Here is a 24358-nt window from a genome sequence, read left to right on the forward strand (position 1 = left end):
AAATGTTTTCCAAGCAACTTAAATAACTTCACTATATAAGAAATCACATTATAATAAATTCCACTGGGGACCCAAATTCTTTTGTTGTTATGAAATCTTGTCAAAAGCAACTTCCAGAAACAAAATTCTTACACTACAGAATTGAAGATAAATTAAGACCTAGCTTGCCTCTAGCAAAAAGAACAGTGGTAGTAGAAAGAACACCAGGTTTAAGTTTGAAGAAATGCACTGGGTGAAAGTTCTGGCTCTAGTACTTAATAGCTGTGTGGCCTTAAACAAGACATTTAACCTCTCATGAGCTGTATCTTTGTCATCTGTTAAAAAAAAATGGGTATAATAAATCCTACTTCAGTGAGTTACTATGATGACATATTAAATATGATATTTACCTAAAAGCAAGAACTCTTTTAAGTATCAAATGTTACATAAATATAGGTATTATTAATTGATATTCTGAAATTAGTAAAAAGGTGTTATACAATCTTGGAGGCTCATCCAAGCTTAAGGACGCATTTTTTTTTTTTTTAAATCATCATTTTATTGAGATATATTCACATACCACGCAGTCATACAAAACAAATTGTACTTTCGATTGTTTACAGTACCATTACATAGTTGTACATTCATCACCTAAATCAATCCCTGACACCTTCATTAGCACACACACAAAAATAACAAGAATAATAATTAGAGTGAAAAAGAGCAATTGAAGTAAAAAAGAACACTGGGTACCTTTGTCTGTTTGTTTGCTTCCCCTACTTTTCTACACATCCATCCATAAACTAGACAAAGTGGAGTTTGGTCCTTATGGCATTCCCAATCCCACTGAAGGACGCATTTTATACAACGTTTGCTTTTTGTAAATAGTTTGGAAATACAAACCCAGAAGGAATGACTGGGTCATTAAACAGGCACAGTAATGAGGCTGGGAACTTTTAAGTACTGCCTGATAAAAGTACAAAAAGTATCTAAAAATTATATCCAACTCTTGATTATTATGCACAAAGCCCACAATAAGTCAAAAATTGGAAGAAACATTTTTAAAATAAAAATTAACAAAAGAATAACAAACTATATGCTGAGGATCATGGTTTAATTATATATATGAAACTCATAATAGTAGGATCTCATCAATTGCTTATTAAAATTTTTTTTAAACAAAGTGTCCCAATTACCTTAAACCATCTTTATCATTTCTTGTGGGTTCTTCAAAAGGCTGTTTCTTGTGATCTTCCAGACAGTGGTAGAGCTCATCATCAAGAGGACTCATGGGATCTTGAGATTCCTTCAATAGTAAAAAATGAAGCACATGCATGCAATAAAATATTATTCAGCCATAAAAATGAATGAAGTACAGATACATGCTACAGTGTGGATGAACCTCAAAAACATGCTTTAGAGTATGTTGTTTAATTAACACATATTTTGTGAATTATCCAGTTCTTCTTCTGTTATTCATTGCTAGCTTCAATCCATTGTGGTTGGAGGACATATTGTATGATTTCAACATTTTTGAATTTGAGAACTGTTTTGTGACCTATCCTGGAGAATGATCCATGTACACTAGAGAAGAATGTATATTCTGCTGCTACTGGCTCAAGTGTTCTATATCTATTTGTTCGGTTTACTTGGTTTAGCATATATTGTTCAAATCTTGTATTTACTTACCGCTGACTAAATGTTCTATACATTAATGAAAGTGGTATATTTAAATCTCCTACTATTGCTGTAGATCATCTATTTCTCTCTTCTGCTCTGTCAATATTTGCTTCATATATTTGGGGGTTCTGCCTTTAGATGCCTATATTTATTTATAACTGTTGTGTCTTCCTGGTGATTGACCCCTTTATCAGTATACAGTGACCTTCTCTGCCCCTTGTTTCAGTTTTTGACTAACAGTCTATTTTATCTGATATTAGTACAGCTACCCCAGCTTTCTTTTGGTTGCTATATACATGGCATATATTTTTTTCTTCCTTTTACTTCTAATTTACTGGTGTCTTTAAATTTAAGGTGAGTCTCTTCGAAACAGCATACAGTTGCCTTTTGACTAGAGAGTCTAATCCATTTACTTTTAAGGTAACTACAGATAATACAGGACTTTCTTTTGCCCTTTTGCTATTTTGTTTGTAACTCATACCTTTTTTGACCCTTAATTCTTCCATTATTGCCTACGTTCAATCAATGTCATTTGATTTTTTTGTACTGTACCACTTTGAGCCCCTTCTCATTGCTTTCTGATTATATTTTTCATATATATCCTCCACAGTTACCATAGGGCTAATATCTAACATCCTAAATCTATAACAATCACATCTGATTTGATACCAACTTCAATAGTATTCATATACACCATTCCTGTAACTCTCTGTCCCTCCACATTTTTGTTGTACTTGTTAAAAATTATGTCTTTATATATTGTATGCCCCAAACCATAGAGTTATTACTTTCTATGCCTTTGCATTTTAAAACCTAGGACAGCCAATGCATCAAAGAAAAAAAATTGCAAGGAAAATTAGGAAATATTTTGAGGCAAATGAAAATGAAAATACAACATAACAAAATTAATGGGATACAGCAAAGGCAGTGCTGGTAGGGAAATTTATAGCTTTAAATGCCCACATTAAAAAAAGAAGATCTCAAATCTGAGCCCTAACCCCACAGCTGGAAGATCTAGAAAAAGAGCAGCAAATTAAGTCAAAGTGAGCAGAAGGAAGGAAATAACCAAGATTAGAAAGGAGATAAACGAGAAAGAGAAATAAAAAAATCAACAAAACCAAAACTTGGTTATTTGAAAAGACCAGTAACATTGACAAACCTTTAGCTAGACTGACAAAGAAAAAAAAGGGGAGGATACAAATAACTAAAATCAGAAATGAAAAAGAATTCTACATTATGAACAAGTGGAATTCATCCCAGGTATGCAAGGGTGGTTCAACATAAGAAAATCAATTAATGTAATATACTAGATTAACAGAATGGGAAAAAAAACAAACAAACATATGATCATCTCAATTGATGCAAAAAGGCATTTGACAAAATCCAGTCAATAAATTGTCAATAAATCCTTATTGATAATAACACTTAGAAAACTAGGAACAGAAGGAAACTTCCGCAACATTATAAAGGGCATACATGAAAAACCAACAGCTGACATCATACTCAATGGTGAAAGACTGAAAGCTTTACCTCTAAGATCAGGACTAAGACAAGGATGCTCAATGTCACCAGTTACTCAACACTGTCCTAGAAGTTCTAGCCAGAGCAGTTAGGTAACAAAAATACAAAAAAGGCATCCAAATTGGAAATGAAGAAGTAAAACTTCCCCTATTTTCAGACAATATGATCCTATATACAGAAAATCCTGGAGAAATCCACAATAAAACTAATGAAACTAATAAATGAATTCAGCAAGGTGGCAGGGTACAATATAGACATGCAGAAATCAGTAATGTTTCTATACACTAGTGATGAACAATCTGAAGAAGAAATCAAGAAAAATAATTCCATTTACTATAGTAACTAAAGGAATGAAACATCTAGGAATAAATCTAACTAAGGATGTAAAGGATTTTTATGCAGAAAAGTACAAGACATTGCTAAAAGAAATAAAAGAAAACCTAAGTAAATGGAAGGACATTCTGTGTCCATGAATTGGAAGACTAAATATTCTTAAGATGTCAATTCTACCCAAAGCAATTTACAGAGTCAATGCAATCCAATCAAAATTCCAACAGCATTCTTTGCAAAAATGGACAAGTCAGTCACCAAAGGGTAATTTGGAATGACTTTTTGGAAGGGTAAGGGACCCTGAATAGCCAAAGACTTCTTCAAAAAGAAGAATGAAGTTGGAGAACTCACACTTCCCAGTCCTACAACTTATAAAACCACAGTAATCAAAACAGCATGGTACTAGTACAAGGACAGTCATATAAACCAATGAAATTGAATTGAGAGTTCAGAAATAAACCCTTACATATATAGCCAACTGATTTTTGACAAGGGTGCCAAGTCCACTCTTCAAAAAATGGTGCCGGGAAAACTGGATGTCCATGTGCAAAAAAATGAAGTTGGACTCCTATCTCACACCATATAATCAACTCAAAAAGGATCAAAGACCTATATATAAAAACTAGGACTATAAAACTAGAAGACAACATAGGGAAGCATCTTCAGGACCCTGTGTTAAGCAATGGTTTGTTAGACTTTATAACCAAAGCACAAGCAACAAAAGAAAAACTAGATAAAAGAACCTCAACAAAATTTAAATCTTTCATGCATCAAAGGACTTCATCATAAGAATAAAAAGACAACCTAAAGAATGGGAGAAAATATTTGGTAACTATATATCTGATAAAGGTTTAACATCCAGAATATATAAAGAAATCCTACAACTCAAACAACCCATTTAAAAAATGGGCAAAACCCTTGAATAGACATTTCTCCTGAGAAGATACACAAATGGCCAAAAAACACATGAAAAGGTGCTTAACATCATTTGCCATTAGGGAAGTGCAAAGGGAAGACATTTCTAGTGCCATTTCATAACCGCTAGAAAGGCTAGTAGTAAATAAAAATAACAAGTGTTGGGGAGGATATGGAGAAACAGGCACACTCATTCATTGTTGGTGGGAATGTAAAATGGTATAGCTGCTGTGGAAGACAGTTTGGAGGTTCCTGAGAAAGTTAAATATAGAATTACTATATGACCCAGCAATCCCACTTCTAGGTATATACCCCAAGGAATTGAAAGCAGGCCCTTGAACAGATATTTGCACACTGATATTCACAGTGGCATTATTCATAATTGCCAAAAGATGAAAGCAACCCAATTGTCCATCAACTGATGAACAGATAAGCAAAATGTGGTACATTCATAAAATGGAATATTATTAGTTTAAAAAGGATTGAAGTTATGATACATGCAATGGCATGGAAGAATCCTGAAGACATCACGTTGAGTGAAATAATCCAAATACAAAACGAGAAATATTGTATGATCTTACCTAAATGAAATAATTAGAATAATACATAGAGTCAGAAATTAGAATACAAGTCAACCAGGGGCCAGGATGGAGGTAGGGAATGGGAGTTGATGTTTAAATTATACAAAGTTTCTCTTTGGGGTGACAGAAAAGTTTTGGTAATGGATGGTCATGATGGTAGCACAACATTGTGAACATAATTAACAGCACTGATACATATTTGAATGTGGTTAAAAGGGAAAATTTTAGGTTGAATATATGTTACTAGAATAAAAATTAAAACAAAAACAAAAACCAACCATAGAACTGTACAGCACAAATATGGAACCCTAATGTAAACCATGGAATATAGTTAATATACAATTGTAATAATATTGTTCCATTAATTGTAACAAATGCAAAGTGTTAATAATAGGGGGTGGAGAGTATACGGGAACTCTGTATTTTCTGCATGATTTTTCTGTAAACATACAACTTCTCTAATAAAAAATTAAAACCAAAGAAACAAACAACATTATGCTATGTTAAAGAAACCAGACACAGAAGGCCACATATTGCATGATTCCATTTATATGAAATATCCAAAATAGGTAAATCACAGAGACAGAAAGCAGATTGGTGGTTGCCAGGGGCGGGGAGGGGGGAGGGGAGAATGGGGACTTGATTGCTTAATGGGTATGGGACTTTCTTTTGGAGTGATAATGTTTTGGATGTAGAGAAAGGTGTTGGTTGCACAATATTGTGAATATACTAAATGCCACTAAACTGTACACTTTCAAATGGTTAATTTTATGGTATGTGAATTTCACTACATTACAAAAATATAAAGCACATTTTAAGTTTAAAGAGAAAAAATCATCAATATTTAAATATTTTACATAAGTACATTCTATTACTGGTATAGAAAACTCCAATTCCAAAAAAGAACATTATTAAAATGAGGGAAAGGGAATAGAGATATTAATACTGACAGGAGATGAATTTAAAAGGGCTGTTTAGACATCAGGGCTTCTCAAACTTCAACATGCACACAAATCAAATGGGAATTTGTTAAAATGCAAGTTCTCTTTCAAGAGCTCTAGTAAGGTTTCTGAGATTCTGTATCTTCCAGCTTCAAGGTAATGTAAATGCTGTTGGCCTGTGGATCTCATTTTGAGCAGCAAGTCTTTGTATATTAGCTCCCTTAATACACTTGGCGTTTAACAGATGATAGAGTACTGACTTGGAAACTTTATGAGAAGAAAGGAATTAGAAACCATTAAAACATATTTAAAAAGTTCTAAGGTTAAAAACTACCCACTATCACTTGAAGATGGATTTGAAACTAAAAAGGACAAAAACACAAAATCTAATGAAACACCAATTCAATTTTTAGAAATATGAGACAATTTTATAAAAGTTCATATATATTTAGTGAAGCAAAGTAATACCACTTTAAAACTGTGTTGAAAGAAAACTTTTACTTAATATTGAAGAATTCAAGTCTTCTATTTATTAGATATCAATAAAGAAAAAAAGGAAGCATGCCTGATATAAGTATGAAAATAACAAAAAGAAAATAATGACGTCAATTTCTGATCCAATCCCTATGAAGTAGATATGGTAGTCTGAAGAATTCAGCCTATTTTCAAACCAAACTCCAGTTTAAAGGATGTCAGATAGATCCAATAAATTTTAAGATCAACCTATAGGTTCAGGTCTTCTCTTAGAAGGAATTGGTGGTGGGAGGCGGGTGGGAGGGTTGGCAAATCCTCTAAGCCATCATTATTCTCCTAAAATTTTGATCAATCTATATCCCAAGAATTCTAAAGATTGGATTTCTGGAACCACCAAAGGTGTACAAAACAAATGGGCCTTCCTATGCACATTGATTTTGTTTCAGGCCTTTACCCAATGATCTTTGGATAAAAAAACTTTCCTCTTGCTCAGTTCTCTAAAAACTGACCTAAAAGGACAAATCAGTAAATTCACATTATTAAAAAATTAGACAATTACTTACAGATTCTTCTTGAACACTAAGTCCAAGTGTTTCAGCAACTACTGTAGCTAAATTAAAAGATGACTTATCAGTGGGATAACTGCTTGTTCCATGTGTTTCTAAATAAGTAAAAAAAAACAACATACAATTATAGAGACTAGTTACATAAAAGACAAAAAAGTAAACAAAAAGATTTAAAGAATCACTTTATAAGATGGCACTGAACAAAATTTAAAATTTTGTGCAAAGAAGTTCCAAATATCCACTTCATATAATTGGCAATAAATAACAGTTATCTAGCATCCACACTTGTTCATTTTTTTTCAGTGGCTAAGTTTTCTATTTTCCTAAATGAATTGAGTGCAAAAAGGCAGTTACTTTTCTTAATTCAAATTAAAAAAAATCATAAAAAAAGAATATATATCTATAACAGGCTTATTGTGAGCTAGGATACAACACAAATACCAAATCATAATTATAGTATTTTTCATAAAAACATACTTTGTGGGACAGATTTTCAGCACTGCATAATTTTTCAATTTTAGGCTAACACATTTATACAAGAATCACCTATGTTGGAGTATTTCATAAAACTTTATGCATGGAGAATTTCTCTAACTCAAGAAGTATTTATGGAGCAACTACTATGTATCAGGCTCTGTGCTAAGCACAAGATGAAAAGAAAAGGTTCTAGCCCTCAAGGAGCTTATAGCTTATAGCTGAAATAGAAAAGTTAAACGAGAAGCACAGTAAAATGTGATAAGCATTATAATAAAGGTTATATAAGGGGCGATTTAAACATAGAAGGACTCATAAATATGGCTTGGGGAATCAAGGAAAGCTACACAAACTGATAGGTAACCTGCCTCTTGAAAGAGAGAGATTTGACAGGCCAATTGGGTTGGAGGAAAAGAGGAGGATTTTAGGCATGTTTAAGGGTTTAGATATGTGAAACAAAATTGCATGTTCTGGGAACAATTCAATTGTTAAAACTCAATTGTTAAAAATTCAATTCTTAACAATTGAAAAATTGTTAAAAATTTTGTTAACAATTCAATCTATATCCCAAGAATTCTAAAGATTGGATTTCTGGAACCACCAAAGGTGTACAAAATAAATGGGCCTTCCTACGCACATCGATTTTGTTAACAATTCAATTGTTAAAAATCGAAGTGCAAGAGATGGAAGGAGTAGGAGATGAACCTAGATTGGTAGATTAGGGATCAGATCACGCTGAGGAGTTTAGAATTTATCCTATGGGCAACAAAGAGATATCAAAGAGTTTTAAATGGAGGAGAAATGCAGTATTTGTGGTGAAAGGTAATTCTATACTCTCTTGCTTGGCAATCTCATCCAGTCTCATGATTTAGATACCACCTACATGCTGACAACTCCTACATGTAACTCTATTCTAGATCTCTCCTCTAAACTCAAACTCACATCCCCAACATCTAACCAAAATTTCTGTCTCAATGTCTATCCAGCATCCTAAACAGAACATTCCCAAAACCAAACTCCCAACCCATACCCTGCAAACATGCTGCTCCCAGCCTCTTCCATCTCAGTAAATATCTATTCTTGTTGCCCCCAACAATCTCCCTTTCACTCACTCTCCTCCAGCCAAACAGGCCTCCTCAATGTTCCTCAAACAAACCAAACACCACTCCCATGTCAAGGCCTTTGTGCTGGCCGATTTCTCGATGTGGATGCCCTCTCTACCAGTTACCCACACAACTCATTTCTCATTTGCTTCCCTCAGTCTCTGCTCAAATGTCACTTCATGAGTGAGGCCTTCCAGTATCCCTTTTTACCCTGCTTTATTTTCTTTATAGCACTTACCACTATGCCTCTATCTGACATATATTTGCTTATTTTCTTTCTCCCCCAAATAGACTGTAAGCTCCATGAGGGCAAGGGCTTTCTTTTCTTCAGTACCTGGTACAAGGTAGACTCAATATTTGTTGAATGAATAAGTAAATGACAGTAAAGTCTTCTTTATTTAAAATAATTAGCAATTTGTATTAATATGGATAAGGATATTAATATGTATTAATAACATGATAACATTACTTTCCAAAATGAAAAAGACTGCTAAGCCACTAGTAATATAAATAAAATTGTATGGAAATATTTAAAAATATCATCTATTTCAGACTCTTACCACCAATTAACACAAATTTTAAACTTATAAGTAATTTCAGTGTCTTTCTTACTAGTCATGGAAGACTGACTTTGATCACAAGTGTCAGCCACTAGAATTTCACTTTCATTAGGGTTATGTCGTGAAAGAGCTGAAGACTTTGGAACTTTTCTCAATTCTAGGAGGAAAAAGGGGAGAAATTACATATAAATAAACAATGATGAAAAATATTATCAAAATATTATTTTGATGAACCAATATAAACCTATCTTTAAATGCAAGATAAGCACTATTTTATTAATATAATTTTCATATTCTAAGAAGCAAGAAATTTCTTTTGCTTCATTAAGAAATAAACTGGGAAGTTAGGACAATGGCAGAGAGAGGGTTAGCACATATAAGCTTCTTCCATCCTAAGTCACCTATGTTAGTAATATCTTAATGCTTCTTTACCTTGTGTATTTGTTAAAAATCAACAGGTTAATTTAAAATGCATACTGCATCATATATCTCCACAATCTTTGAAAGATTTTATTTTCCAGAAGGAAATCCTGAAATATGCTTTATCAGAAATCATTCAGCACTTAAGGATTTATTCAAAGAAAAGCAAATGAAGGACAAGAGAAATAGAGCTTTGCCAACTAAAATTAGAAAATAATATTAAAAAGCACTATAAACTTTAAGATAAATAAACAAGAGTGATTAGAAAGATAAAAAGGACTAATTAGGCACCAAAACAGATTTATAGTAATTTGCATGACTCAAGAGAGATATTTTAAAACTAAAATGTAATATTCCATGTAAAAATGATCAGAACAAGATTAAAACAAAGTTTTTAAATAGTTATATGCTGTTCTCATAGAATGAAGAAATAAGTCAGAAGCATTTACATTGAATACAAAAGAAGACTTTCCTAATAGAGCCGTTAAGTTTTCCTTGGATATTCTTATACATGGATTTAAACTTGATCTAAATTATATAGGTGCTTACCTGTAAGACTCATGTCTTGTTTGACAGCAGGCTAAAAGGCCCATGAAAATTCATTCTAGATCCATGCTTTTACATTTTTAATTTGGCTCCTAATTACGTGTAAGGTTTTTTAACAGTTCATTTGTTTTCCTCTAGATGGTGACACAAGCTCATATATAATCAGGAGAAAGTACAGCCTCTTCAAACATCCTCCCTGCATGCTCTTATCAGAAAGAACTACGACATTTGCTTATAGTAAATGGTGCAGAAATCTTGGTGAATTCTACCAATTTTCAATATCAGAGAAGGGCTACTTATTTTTTAAAGGCACAGCTACTGTCAACAATTTATTTGCATTATACAGGTATCTCTAGGACTGTGTACACACTCCCTCCCTCCCTACAAATGCTTTCTTTGTTACAAACAGTTTAGGTTAACAATTAAAGTCTGTACTATTTACTTCAGATTAACAGTAAAAGGAATAGTCATTGTATCATGTCATATAAATTTCAGGGCTATATGAGAGAGCTGTTTCAAAGCATTTAGCAGAAATGGTAAACTACCCTAGATTTATAAATATGGTACTGATAAGCTACAAAGTAGTACATTATAAAGACATTTCTCAATTACCACCAACTGCTAAACATTATAACAAACAAAAACAGTCAGGGAAAGGCAGTTCCAATGATCGAAGCAGGTGTGCCAAGACCTGGAATGTATAAAAGTTTAGACCCAGGAAGACCTATATTGGAATTCTGACTCATCTACTTACTTGACAGGTGATCTTGAGTGAATTAACCTCTCCAAGCCTACCTTTCCTCATCTATAAAATGAAGGTGGCAATAGCTACCTGACAAGCCTGTTATGAGAATTAAAATAGAGTAAAAATGTATCCAAAGCACTCAGCATAATATTTGGCACACAGTAGGCAGAAACTGACATTAAGTTCTTTTCCACTGATCCACACATATACACACTCACACACAGACACAAACTATTCACTATTTATCAAATGCTGCGTGTTTACATATTTAGAGGAGCAACACATGTCCATACAAAATACAAGCAAAAAATGCCTTTCCAGTCACTTCGCTAATGGAACTAATAAGAACTTTAGAGTTAAACTCACAGTTTTAACATCATTACCTGAATAATGACTATCTCACATTAGATTGAATAACATAAAAACAATAGACAAATACTTTTACACCAAACCAGATAACTAACATACAACTCCAACCCTTACCATTTGTACATACAGAATGCTCCAATTTACTATGTGTTTGTTCTACATATCGGACATGGAGGTTCTCCTTTCTTCGAAGTCGGTTAACTCCAGAAAATGAAAAAGCCGTTATTGGTGAATGTGGAATAACATTCTCCTCAGATTCAGGGTCAGTTGCCTGATGCTGTTGATCATTCCTACAGAAAAATAATGACAATTGAAAGAAAATTTATTCCACAAATATTTATTAAAATATCTATTATATGGTATAAAGCTACACCAGAACTAGAGTATGAAGCTAGAGATGTAATCCCTTTCATCTACTGTTCCAAATTTAAATACAAGGGTTAGAGAAGTACTAACATAATTACAGTACCAGGTGGGGAGATAAAATACAAAGTGTAGCTGGTAGCACTTGAGGTAAGGTTATAAGAATTGTAAACGGCAGTGAAGATCAGAAGAGGATCCAGAGAGCTTGAGTAAAGGCATGTAATACTCTACTTGTGTTAGAGAGCAACAAGCTAGAACTACATAAAGGAAAGCTGTAATTTAGGAGTGCACAAAATTAGAAGGTGAGAGGGAAAGGAACTAAGGTTTTAGAGCATGGAAGTAACGTGATAATCTAGCAGCTGTGGACAAGATTGACAAGGACAAATGGTAAGGAGGCAAAGAAATCAATTAGACAATGGTTATAATAGTCCAGGCAAGAACTTCTGTGAGTTTGAACTTGAATGCTGAAAGTAGGTATGGAAAGGAAGTGACCAATGGTAAACACTGTGGTAGTGGAATCAAAATGACTTGGAAAATGACAAATACAGGGTAATAAGCAATACTAACAGTGATAACTACCAACATTTGTTGAGTGTTTACATGCCAAACACAGTTTGGAAATGCTACATGTATCATTTCAATCATCACAACTCTAAGACCCAAGTACTATTACTATTCTTATTTTACAAATGAAGAAATGAAGACGCAGAAATTAAATCACTTACTGAAAGAGTAACAGAACCAGGATTTAAATCCAGGCAGTCAGACTCTAGGGTATACTGTTAATAATTCAATGTGTTAATCTTGGTGTAGGCTATGAGACAACTGACTGACTACAAGTAGGTTTCAAATTCTGAGTTTCTACTATTGCTTCTATCTATTACCCTTCCAGTACATTTTCAACCCAACAATCAGAACAATCCTTTTTATAACTTTAGTCATATCATGTCACTCCTCTGTTTGAAACCCTGCCACATCTACCCATTTCACAAAGAATATAAGCCAAAATCCTTTTAGTAACCCACAAGTTGCTACGTGATCCGATCATTCTCCTTCTATTACCTCACTGACCTCTTTTCCTATCATATTCTACTCCAGCCATATTCAAGTCCTTGATGTTCGTCAAACACAGGAGGCACACTCCTACCTTAGGTCCTTTGATCTAGCTGTTCCATCTGCTTGGAATGCTCATCCCCCTGATATACAGACAGGCTAATGAAGCTAATTACCTCATTTCCTTCAAGTCTTTGATGAAATTTTATTGTCTTATTAAGGTCTTCTTTGACCACACTACTTAAAATTGCAAACCATCCCACACCCTAGGATGTCTTCTGCTCATATGATAGAATGTAAAGCTCTAGAGAACAAAGATCTTTGATTCATGGATGCATCACAAGTAAACAGATTAGTGCCTGGCACATAATAAGTGAACAATAAATATGCGTTCAATGAACAAATATGACAGATTCCACTAGTGAAATAGATTTGTGCTGATCTAGGTCTATGTTCTTACTTAGTTCAAATCCAGACCAATGACAGTGAGATTGGGTCTGTAATTGTGGTTGTCGAGTAAAATACAGCTAATTGGGTTTCCTGTGTCAAACTATTACTGATTTTATTTGTACTTGTGTTTTTTGTGACAAAAAGTCTATCCTATCATCCTCATATCAATTTTTGATACTATTTCCAACCAAAGTATAACAGAATGAGAATTTTATAAACTATATCTGACACAGATATATTTAAGACATTAAAGGATAAAGATTAATTTTTTCTAAGATTTACAGCAATTTTTAGAATATATCAATATTACTGACTATATGAATACTGATAGTGATTATTAATATTCTATACTGAGGAACAATCTTTATACCTAATATCTAATTTTTAATCTCTCCTTATAATCCTGTTGTCTTATTCTGGAAAAACAAAGTAAGCCAAGTCATATATGAGAAAGCCTTATAAATTAATGGAGTGTGAAATCCATCTGACCTAGGTTTAATCATATCAAGCCTACTTGACTATTAGTCTTAAAAATTCAACCTGAAACATGAATGAGTCATGAGAAGAAACTGATTTCCTGGAAGAGTCAATCTAAAAGTAGCTGGGATCACCAAAGGGGGGAAAAACTAGTTCTAACTAGAAATGTCCAAATTAAGTAAATGAGTGCTGGCTTTGTCCTCCTCTGTCATAAAGGAAAAGGGGAAAAACTTGTGTTAACCAAGTTTTTTTTCTTTAAAGCATTAGGTCTCACTCTGAGTTCATGCCACAGATTTTGGTTAAATGAATTATGCAAGTTGCTCAGTCTTCTTTCACTTTTCCTTCTAATTTTTCTGGCTTATTGTTTTGTTTGCAGGCCTTCCCTTAGATTCCTGTCAAAATAGTTTTAGTTGTCATTTTTTCCCAAGACCTAAGGATCCAAGGTTTTCCTTCATAAGAAGTCTGTAGAAAAGTTTTTAACATCCAGATTTTCTCCTCCTCTGCTCTGAAGAACTTATATTTCCAGTTAAAACACCATTTAAACTTAAAGAAGCAGTGACATAGCCATCAATTCATTAAAATGTTCTGATTTTCAAAAATGGAAGAAGGGGGTTCCCTAAACTACAAACAAGTGGAACCTGGTACCAGAGATCAGCAAATTATAGAATAGTTATTTTTCAAGAATTTATTCACTAGCTCTTAGGAAAAGGGATTCCTCATCTCTTGTAAACAGTATTAAGTTTACAATGTGAATAATTCAAATAAGACTTTTTTTTTTTTTAAGTAGGGTTATTAGACTGGTTGTTCTGAGGAATGCTTTATTGTATATCTGGATCTCAGGGAGGCATCTCACACTGACTCTCTAGATAACCTCTCACTGTAAACAAAAAGAAATATAAACTTGGTGTCTATAGAGTAAGACAGACTCCTGATTGAACAGTATCACACAATAAATTATCATTAACTAGGGAAATCTGTAGTAGTAGGCCTCAGGTCTCCATCCTCAGGCAGATTTTATTCAACGTATTATTAAAGTTCTTGGTTCAGGGCACTGGTATACTATTTATTCACCAAATCTGTAGAAGAAACAAAGCTGAGAATAAAAGTTAAACTAATATGTGGCAGAAAAAAATCAGCACATGAAAGATTCCCAGAGGCTAAAATAATAGGCCCAAAATAACAAAATGAAATGTAACAGGAATAACTGCAATGTATAAGCCCCACTGAACTGAATCAGAAGAGATAGGGTCTTGGCTCTACCACGTACACAGAGTGATACCATACAGGTAACCTTTTGAGATTGTTTTAGCACAAAGCCTAGAGAAAGAGTATATATACACTCTAAAGTGATTAGGATCTGAATTTAAATCCTGGGTCTGACATTTACTAGTCACATTGCAGAAGCAATTTCACCATTCTGAACCTGTTTTCTTATCTAAAAATAGGTAAGGTAGTGTACTTTTTTATTCCTTTTACAGGAAAGTCATAAAAATGGAACGATGTATGTGTAGATGTAACCCAATGCCCAGAAAATAAGTAGGTGTTTAATCAACAATGCTATTATCTTAAAATAAGGGTGCAGACTAGATGATAAAAGGTTTCATCAACAACCTACTATGTAGCCATTACTCTAAAGTACTATATTTAGGCCTAAAACAGCAAATTTAAAGTAGAGGATAGAGGACACAGGGCTCAGGCACTGACTTAGAGATTCTAATTAGTTGTAAACGCAATAATGAACCACCAATAATATAATATAATGTGTGTTTTTACCACATTAATGTAAGTAGGAAGATACAGGAAAAGGGAAGTGATGATATTGCTCTATTGGTTAGACTATACCTAGAATATTATGTTATTAAATAACATATTGTCAAACCAAAACATTAAAGAGAAATGGCATAATCTTACATTATGACAAATAATTCTACTCCTGGGTATCTAACCTAGAGGAATTAAAGCACATGTCCACAAAAAGACTTGGACGTGAATATTCAAGGTAGCTTTATTTATTATAGGCAAAAACTGGAAATAACCCAAATGTCCATGAACAGGCAAATAAATAAAATGAGCCACATTCACACAATGGAATACTACTATGCAGTGAAAAGGAAATACTGATACATACAGTAGGATCATGAGTCTTAAAAACATCATGCTGCAAAAAGTGCTTTATGTGTGATTCTATTTATATGAAACTATAGAGCAGTCAAAACTTACAGTGACAAAAATCAGATCAGTAGTTGCCTGGAAATGAGGATGGGGAAGGAAAGAGTGACTGCAGAGAGACCCAGGGAAACATTTAGAGGTGATGGAAATATCCTATACCTTGACTGGAGATATAGTGACATGGGTGTGTCTATTTGTCAAAACTGATTGAACTGTACATATAAAATAAGCACATTTATTATATGTAAATTATACATCAATAAATTTGATTTAAATTAAAAAGGCAGCACAATTTTCAGACATTTGGAAATAGCATCATTCCCCACAGATACTATTAAAGAGCAAATCAAGTTTTCCTACAGGTTTCCCTATACAGTATGTCCCTTACTGTCTTTTATTGATTTATTTTATATATTATGTGTCCATTATGTGCCAGGGATTGTTTTAGGTCTGATAGTACGATAGTAAAAAAAAAAAAAAAAAAAAAAAATTACTGCCTTCATGAAGTTTTCACCCTAGGAGGAAAAGACAGATCATTAAAAAAAAATGTTAAGTAAAACACACAGTAAGTTAGTTTGTGGAAAATGTTAATGAGTAAAATAAAGTAATGGAGGGAGGGGTGCTGCCATTTAAATAAGATGGTTAGGAAAGGCCTCGGTAGGAATATAACATTTCAACAGACACAAGAAAGGTTAGAGAATGAGCCAATCAGTTATCTGGGAGAACAGCATTCCAGGCAGAGGGACTAGCAATTGCAAAGGCTCTGAGACCAGCTATTCAAGGAACAATATGGTGGCAGGTGTGGACGGAGGGTAGTAAACAAGGGACAGTCAAAAGATAAAGTGGTAGAAAGGATAATATTATGTACAGTCTTACAGGATGCTACAAAGACTTTAGCTTTTTACTAAAGAGTGTGAGAGAAAACAACTGAAGTTTTAAACTGAAGAATGACAGGATTTGACTTATGTTTTAACATGATTATTCTGGTTGCTACAATGAGACTAGACTGAAGTCCTGAGTTGCAGGTTGAAGGTTGGGAGGAGGAAACTAGGAGACTAGTCAGGTGTAGTAGGTTGAATTATGGACTCCAATTTAGATGTGTTTTTAATCTTTATCCACATTCCTGTGGATGTGAATTCGTGCAAATAGGACCTTTTCAAGATGCTATTTTTAATTAAGGTGCAGCCCAACTGAATCAGCGTGGGCCTTCATCCATATTACTGAAGACCTTTATATAAGCAAAAGAAATTGGAACACAGTTATTCGAACAATGACAAAGGGAAGAGGCAGAAGCTGGAAGTCAGGAGATACTGGAAGAGCAGAAACAGGAGAGCTTGCCATGTAACAGATGGCAGAGATGCAAGCCAAGGGACCCCAAGATTTGTGGCAAGCCAGGATCAGAACACTACGGACCTCAGGGAGAAAGCATGGTATTACTGATGCCTTGATCTGGGACTTTTGGCCTTGAAAACCGTGAGCCAATAAATTCCTGTTGTTTAAGCCAACCCATTGTGTGGTGTTTGTCAAAGCAGCCTGGCAAATAATCTAAGTAAGAAATGGTCATGACTTGGACCAGGCAATCATAAAGATCATGAGAAGTGGTCAAATTCTAGATATGCTTTAATGGTAGAACCAATGCAAACTACTGACAGATAAGCTGTGAATGTGAAGGAAAAAGACAAGTCAAGGATGACTCCAAGATTTTTGGTTTGAATAACAAGGATGGACTTGTCATTAACATGGATGGGGAAGACTAAAGATGAAGCAAGTTTAGATGAAAAAGTTCAACTGAGTTCTGAACATTTTAAGATTTAAATACCTTTTAATATCCACATGGACATTCCAGAAGACAATGTGTAGATATGTCTGGACTGCAGAGAACAGACCGATTATAAATCAAAGTTTTTTATTATATTTTGGCAAAGGAGTTGAGGGTACGAATGTGTGTAAAACTTGGTTAAAAAAAAAACTTTTTAAGAATCCATACTTCAATTTAATGCATTAAGACCTTAGCACTGAGGAAAAAAAAAAAAGAGAAATGGTACTCTGAAGATTCTCCAAGTAATGCCAAATGCCAAACAGTTAATGGACCACAGGATAATTATTCTAGAAGAAGACAAGCCTCAAAAGAGCCATCATAGCTGTCTTCATGTATACATATAAAAGGTCATCAAGTGGAAGGATAGAATTGTTCCAGATGGACTTAGAAGGCAAAAACCACTAACAAACATAACTTATAAGTAGGGTGATTTCTACTAAAACTTAGAAAGAACTTTCTAATTAATATCAGGTGGCTAAAATTAAATAGGTTTGTAAGATAGTGAACTTGTACTAGAGATGTTTAAACAATGTTAAAGAAATTATACGAAGAATTCAATTTAGAAGAAGGGGTTGAATGAAATCAATCTTAAAGTCCTTCGAAATCTTAAGAATTTACACTCCTTTGACTTTCTTTCATAGACTCAGCACTTCCATTTCCCAAACCAAAGATAGTCACGACCTCAACACCTATCTTATTTATTTGCTTTCTGTGACTGACAGAGTTGAGTCTCCCTCCCTCCTTCCCTCTCTATCTTTCTCTCTTTGAAGTTTATAATGGCAAATTTTTACTGAATAATTTCTTACCGTAGTGTCACTAAATAACTGTGCCACAATATAAAGCATTCATGATATCAGAATAAGCTCAGGTTGGTGGTAGATACCTGAAACTATCAAACTACAACCCCGAACTCATGAATCTTGAAGACGATCATATAAAAATGTAGCTTATAAGGGGTGACAATGGGATCAGGAAAGCCATAAGGACCACACTCCCCTTTGTCTAGTTTATGGATGGATGAAAAATGGGGGAAGGAAACAAACAAACAAACAAAGGCACCCAGTGTTCTTTTTTACTTTAATTGCTCTTTTTCAAAACTTTAATTATTATTCTTGTTATTTTTGTGTGTGTGGTAATGAAGGTGTCAGGGATTGATTTTGGTGATGAATGTACAACTGTGTAATGGTACTGTGAACAATCAAATGTACAATTTGTTTTGTATGACTAACATGGTATGTGAATATATCTCAATAAAATGAATATTTAAAAAAATAAGCTCAGGTGAGTTAGAATTACACAGAAATGTAAGTCAAATAATGTTTTCTAAAGTTCAGGGCAATTTTAGACACTAATAGCATAAAGTTACAGTAGTTTAGGTACTCAGAGAAAACTAGGTTGCCTTTACAAATGATTCTTGCTATTTTTTTTTAAACTGCCAAGTAAAAAGAAATTTCTTTGAGGAGAGCACTATCTTAAATTTCACGAAAGAAATGAAAGACAGAACAAATTACCTCCTTTATTGCTCTAAGGCATATCCTAAATAAGACACACATGGCCTGAGTTCCTCAATACAATTGGCCTTCACTGTCTGTCAAGCTTGTCTTTACTTCTTTTCTAAAATATTAATGAACTTCAACAAGAAAAATCTGTGCATTTGAGAACACTAAAAATAAATTCTAAACTAGAATTAATATGTCTGTCAAGCAAATGACATAATCTAGTTCTGATATACTTTAAACACCCTGCCTTTTGAAGCAATCACCTATCTAATTCTGTATTAACACTTGGTATCTTATCTTTGTTTTCATAAATATCTTGAAATATACTACATATGCTTTATATAAATGGGAACTAAGAGATAGCTATGTCTCTGCTCTGCATTAGAAAGACCATACCCAGAAAAACATTCTTTTTTTTGAGACAATGATACACAGCGGAAAGAACAGAGGCTTTAAGTCAGAAGTTATGGGTCTGAGTGATAGTCTCATTACCTACAGTTTTGAGACCACAGGCAAGTTACTTGACTTTTCTTAACTTTGGTTTCCCCACCTGTAAAGTAGGGTAATATATAATAAAATAATAAAGCTACCTTGCAGAATCATAGGATTAGAAATAACAAACATAAAACACATAGAAGAGTAACTGGCAGGCAGGATAAAAGTTATTACTTTTATTCTGTAAGAGAAATGGTGGGAGAGGGAAGAAGAACAGAGGGAGGAAAAAGTTCTCTAGGCCTGAGAACTGTGTAACAGGAAATACGTATTCCGTTTACTTTTATAAGCTTCCGTGACAGGGCTGGAAGGCAAGTAACAACACTCAAATGTTTATTTGAAATATGAGTCTATTAATAATTTCTCTAGTATATATAATAAATCTTTACAAAAATTAAAACACTTTAAATTACAATGTTCTATACTTCTCTATAGTCTTACATACTGACCTGAGAGATGCAGACAATTCATACGTTTCCAAAACATAAACAAAAATATAGTTTTTTTTGTACTTTTCATAGCAGAGTACTTTATAATTTTTAAAAAATGATATCTGCAACTTGTAATATATATTTACAGTTTAATATAGTATGTAACATGAAAAAAGAAAAACTGGGGGAAAATATTCAATTTTCTGCCCCAATTTGGGAAAAATACTTACCCAATTTTCTGCTGCAGTTGTTCAGAAAGCTTTTTGTTTTCTTCCTGTAGAGTATTCTTTTCATTCACTTAAATATAATGTGAAAAAGAAGGCAGATAATATAGTTTCATTAACTTTGATGAAAGACTTTTTTGAAAGGACAATTATGGAAAAATTAGGATTTCTAATTCTAAGTCAGACTATTAGTCAGGGTTAATGCTACCGTGCAAAAGTAATTTGTTACTAGGAAGTGATTACTGTATCTCATATTATACTAGTTCCAGGTAAATGATTAACTGGATGATTTTATGTAATGCTTGTGGGCAACAAAGAAAGAGTACCTTATGTACAAGGGTGAACAATATAATTATTGTTACTGAGGAAAAGAAAGCATTTCATTTGGTTACTCAGTCCTTGAAATTTCAAATACCATTTTGGTAAGAGTCATACCTTGAAATAAATCTAATAATAAAAGCAATAAAACACTGAATATCAGTGTAATTTCCATAACAAGAAAATTTGTTACATCAAATTTTCTTTCTTAGTCATACTGTTTGTTTCATGAATAATTATAGTATCAGTAATTTAAATGTTTCCAGTAAAGCAGTATCTGTTTGTCTGTATCAAGCTCCACTAAGTTCTATTCATTCCCATTTAATTTATAAAGAAGAGACTCATTGTGGGGCTATAATGTCCACTGCTGCCAGCACAAAACTATCATCAATGCTTAGTATGATGTCATTGGTCAAAAATGTGCTTTTCTAGAAGTAGTAGATCCAAGAAATTCAAATCACAATACATACAACTAACTGCTACCAAAGATTAAATTTAAGTCAGTGGTTTATAAATCTAAACATATTTTCTAACTTTGAGTAAATGGAACATTTTGAGGATCTACAACACAATGTATTAGGTAACTAGATTCTGTGCAGGATCTAAAAAGCTTAGCATATGGACAGTGACCTAGAGGAGAGAGTAGTCTAATGAGGGAGACAAGACATTACATAAACCTATTTTATTCCATCCAAAGGGAAAAAGGTCATTAGACAGCTACAAATAAAGTAGCAAAGGAAATTTCAAGGAGAAAAAGGTTACTGTGGGCTTCTGAGCACATCAGGAAAGAATTCATCAAAGACAGGGCAAATGACTTGGACAGGAGACTATTCATGTAAAGAATTAGTGGAACAAAGTTAGGAAGATTATGTATAACAGTGGTGAAAGCCTTCAATACCAGGCCAAGAAATCTGAACTTTATCTTCAAGATTATCAAGTATCATTTTTCATAGATGAATGATGTATTCAGTCATATTTTGGGAAGACTGATTTGTTAGTTTACACACAGTGAGGTGAGAAAAAAGTATTGGTAACAGGATGAGTCAGGACATCATTAAAAGAAACAACTGTTTGGACAAGTGCAGGAGATGTAGAATAAGAAATGAGGACAGGTAGGAGAGGTATTACAGAGACGGAATCAGTAGTATGTGGAAACTCATCCTCTGTAGGTGTGAGAAAAGTCAAAGATGATCTTAGATTCCTAATTCTAGATTTCACCAAATAAAATGACAAAACAATTCTGAGAATAGGTCCACTGCAATACTGAAAAGCCAGAAAGGTTGCCAACTACAAGATCAAAACAATGAAAAATTCCTGAGTGATTTAAAAAATACATAGGTTTGGCAGGGGGCAAGACAGAGACATAGGGAGATATGGAATTTAGTTAGTCCTCTAGAGCAACTAGTAAATAGCCAGGAACAACTACTGAATTAAGCAGTCTGGAACAACTGTTGGGGGACATCCATGACCGATGGACACACATTGTACACCAGTCTGAAATGGGTGGAATGGCTGATATCGCAGCATAAAACTGTAAGTAAAGCTCCCCAAACTGCAGAGCTGGCACCCCTCCCCCCACTGACATGACAGGCTGAGTTGGAACAAGAAGAACTGTATAACAGGAAATATGTTGGGAAAAAGAAGCAGTCTACTTGGTGCAAGGGAAAGTATCTTAACCTAGCTTCAACACTGCAAGGTGTTGAAAATGGGATGCTATAAGGGAAAAATACAATCAATGCAAACTAGAGTCTCTAGTTAACAGTAACATTATAATGTTTCCATTAATTATAACAAAGGCAATATACCAAAGCTAAATGGCTGTAAGACGGTATGCCGGTTTGGATGTATTATGTCCCCCAAAACGTCATGTTCTTTGAAGCAATCTTGTGTGGGCAGACGTTACTGGTGCTGATTAGATTGGAATACTTTGATTGAGTGTTGCCAAGGAGATGTGACATAATCAACTGTGAGTGAAAGTTTGCTTTTCATAATTTCCATGGAGGTGTTACCCCGTCCATTTAGGGTGGGTGTTAATTGGATCACTGGAACTCATAGACAGAGGAACTCAGAGCAACTGAAAGTGACATTCTGGAGAGAAACTAAAGCCTAGAGAGGAATGTCCTGGGAGAAAGTCATTTTGAAATCAGAACTCTGGAGCAGATGCCAACCATGTACCTTCCCAGCAGAGTTTTTTGGACACCACTGGCCATCCTCCAGTGAAGATACCCTGTGTTGATGCCTTACCTTGGACATTTTATGGCCATAAGACTGTAACTTTGTAACCAAACAAACCCCCTTTATAAAAGCAATTCCATTTCTGGTGTCTTGCAAAAGGGTAGCATTAGTATACCAGAACAAAGGGGGATACAAGGGAGTGGTATAAGATTCCTGGTGTCCTTGTTGTTGTATGACCTTTTCATTCTATTTCATTTTACTTTTTCTTCTCTTTTTTTCCTCTTTTTTTTTTTCCTCCTCTTCCTCTTTCATTGAGGAAAAAAATGGAAATGTCCTCATAAAGATTGTGGTGATAAATGAAAAACTACATGATGATACTGGGAATCACTAATTGTTTATATAGGATGGATTGTATGTGAATAAAACTGTTTAAAATATAAACAGAGGGATACAAGTGCTGGAGAAAATGAGGAGGGAAGGATGTACGTATTCACTTTTTTAAAAAACTTTATCCAAAAATTAAAAAACAAACAAAAATTTCAAACAAAACCAAAACAAAGGAATAAGAAAAACAAATAACCTAAAATAAAAACACTGCTTCCAACATATTCCTACCATACCCTCCCAAAATTAACAAACCATACTCGTTCCTGAGCATTCCAATAACATTAAGATTACCGTCCATAACTTATCTGCTCTTCTTAGATTATCATTCCCTGTTCACTACTCGCTGTCTATTGCTAGGTCCCCTACATTCTACAATATAAAACATTTATTTTACATTTTTCACTGAGTTCACATTAGTGGTAACATACAATATCTCTCTTTTTGTGCCTGGCTTATTTCACTCAGTGTTATGTCTTCAAGGTTCATCCATGTTGTCATATGTTTCACAACCGCATTCCTTCTTACTGCCGCATAGTATTCCATAGTGTGTATATAACACATTTTGTTTATCCACTCATCTCTTGAAGGACATTTGGATTGTTTCTATATCTTGGCAATTGGGAATAATGCTGCTATGAACACTGGTGTGCAAGTATCTGTTCATTTCACTGCTTTCAGATCTTCTGGGTATATATCAAGAAGTGAAATTGCTGGATCAAAGGGTAACTAGATATCTAGTTTTCTAAGGAACCGCCAGACTGTCTTCAAAGTGGTTGTACCATTATGCATTCCCACATCCTCTCCAGCACTTGTAGTTTCCTGTTTGTTTAATGGCAGTCATTATAATTGGTGTGAGATGATATCTCATTGTGGTCTTAAATTTGCATTTCCCTAATAGCTAGTGAAGATGAACATTTTGTCATGTGTTTTTTTGCCATTTGTATTTCCTCTTCAGTGAAATGTCTTCTCACATCTTTTAGCCCCTTTCATAATTGGGCTGTCTGTACTATTGTGGTTGAATTGTAGGATTTCTTTATATATGCAAGATATCAGTGTTTGTCAGATACAAGGATTTCAAATATTTTTTCCCTTTGCGTTGGCTGCCTCTTCACCTTTTTGACAAATTCCTTTGAGGTACAGAAGCTTTAATTTGGAGGAGCTTCCATTATCTATTTCTTCTTATGTTGCTTGTGCTTTGGGTATAAGGTGTATGTGACTTCCTAATAGAAGGTCTTGAAGATGTTTCCCTACATTATCTTCTAGGAGTTTTAAGGTACTGTCTCTTATATTGAGGTCT

General features: G+C 34.0%; 1 protein-coding gene across 4 annotated transcripts in view; it reads right to left on the reverse strand.

Annotated features, from left to right (window-relative positions):
• The window catches only part of RBBP8 (RB binding protein 8, endonuclease), a 151232-nt gene that overhangs the window by 17627 nt on the left and 109247 nt on the right, over window positions 1–24358 (reverse strand). For all 4 annotated transcript variants that reach the window (XM_037805974.1, XM_037805973.1, XM_037805972.1 and 1 more), the window contains exons 6-10: window positions 20188–20254; window positions 11319–11494; window positions 9177–9281; window positions 6985–7082; window positions 1176–1285 (exon numbers count right to left, since the gene is read on the reverse strand). In XM_037805974.1, coding sequence (XP_037661902.1) covers window positions 1176–1285; window positions 6985–7082; window positions 9177–9281; window positions 11319–11494; window positions 20188–20254 — 556 coding nt within the window. The remainder of the gene's footprint in view (window positions 1–1175; window positions 1286–6984; window positions 7083–9176; window positions 9282–11318; window positions 11495–20187; window positions 20255–24358) is intronic.

Source organism: Choloepus didactylus, chromosome 16, assembly GCF_015220235.1.
Source record: "Choloepus didactylus isolate mChoDid1 chromosome 16, mChoDid1.pri, whole genome shotgun sequence".
Lineage (NCBI taxonomy): Eukaryota > Metazoa > Chordata > Mammalia > Pilosa > Megalonychidae > Choloepus > Choloepus didactylus.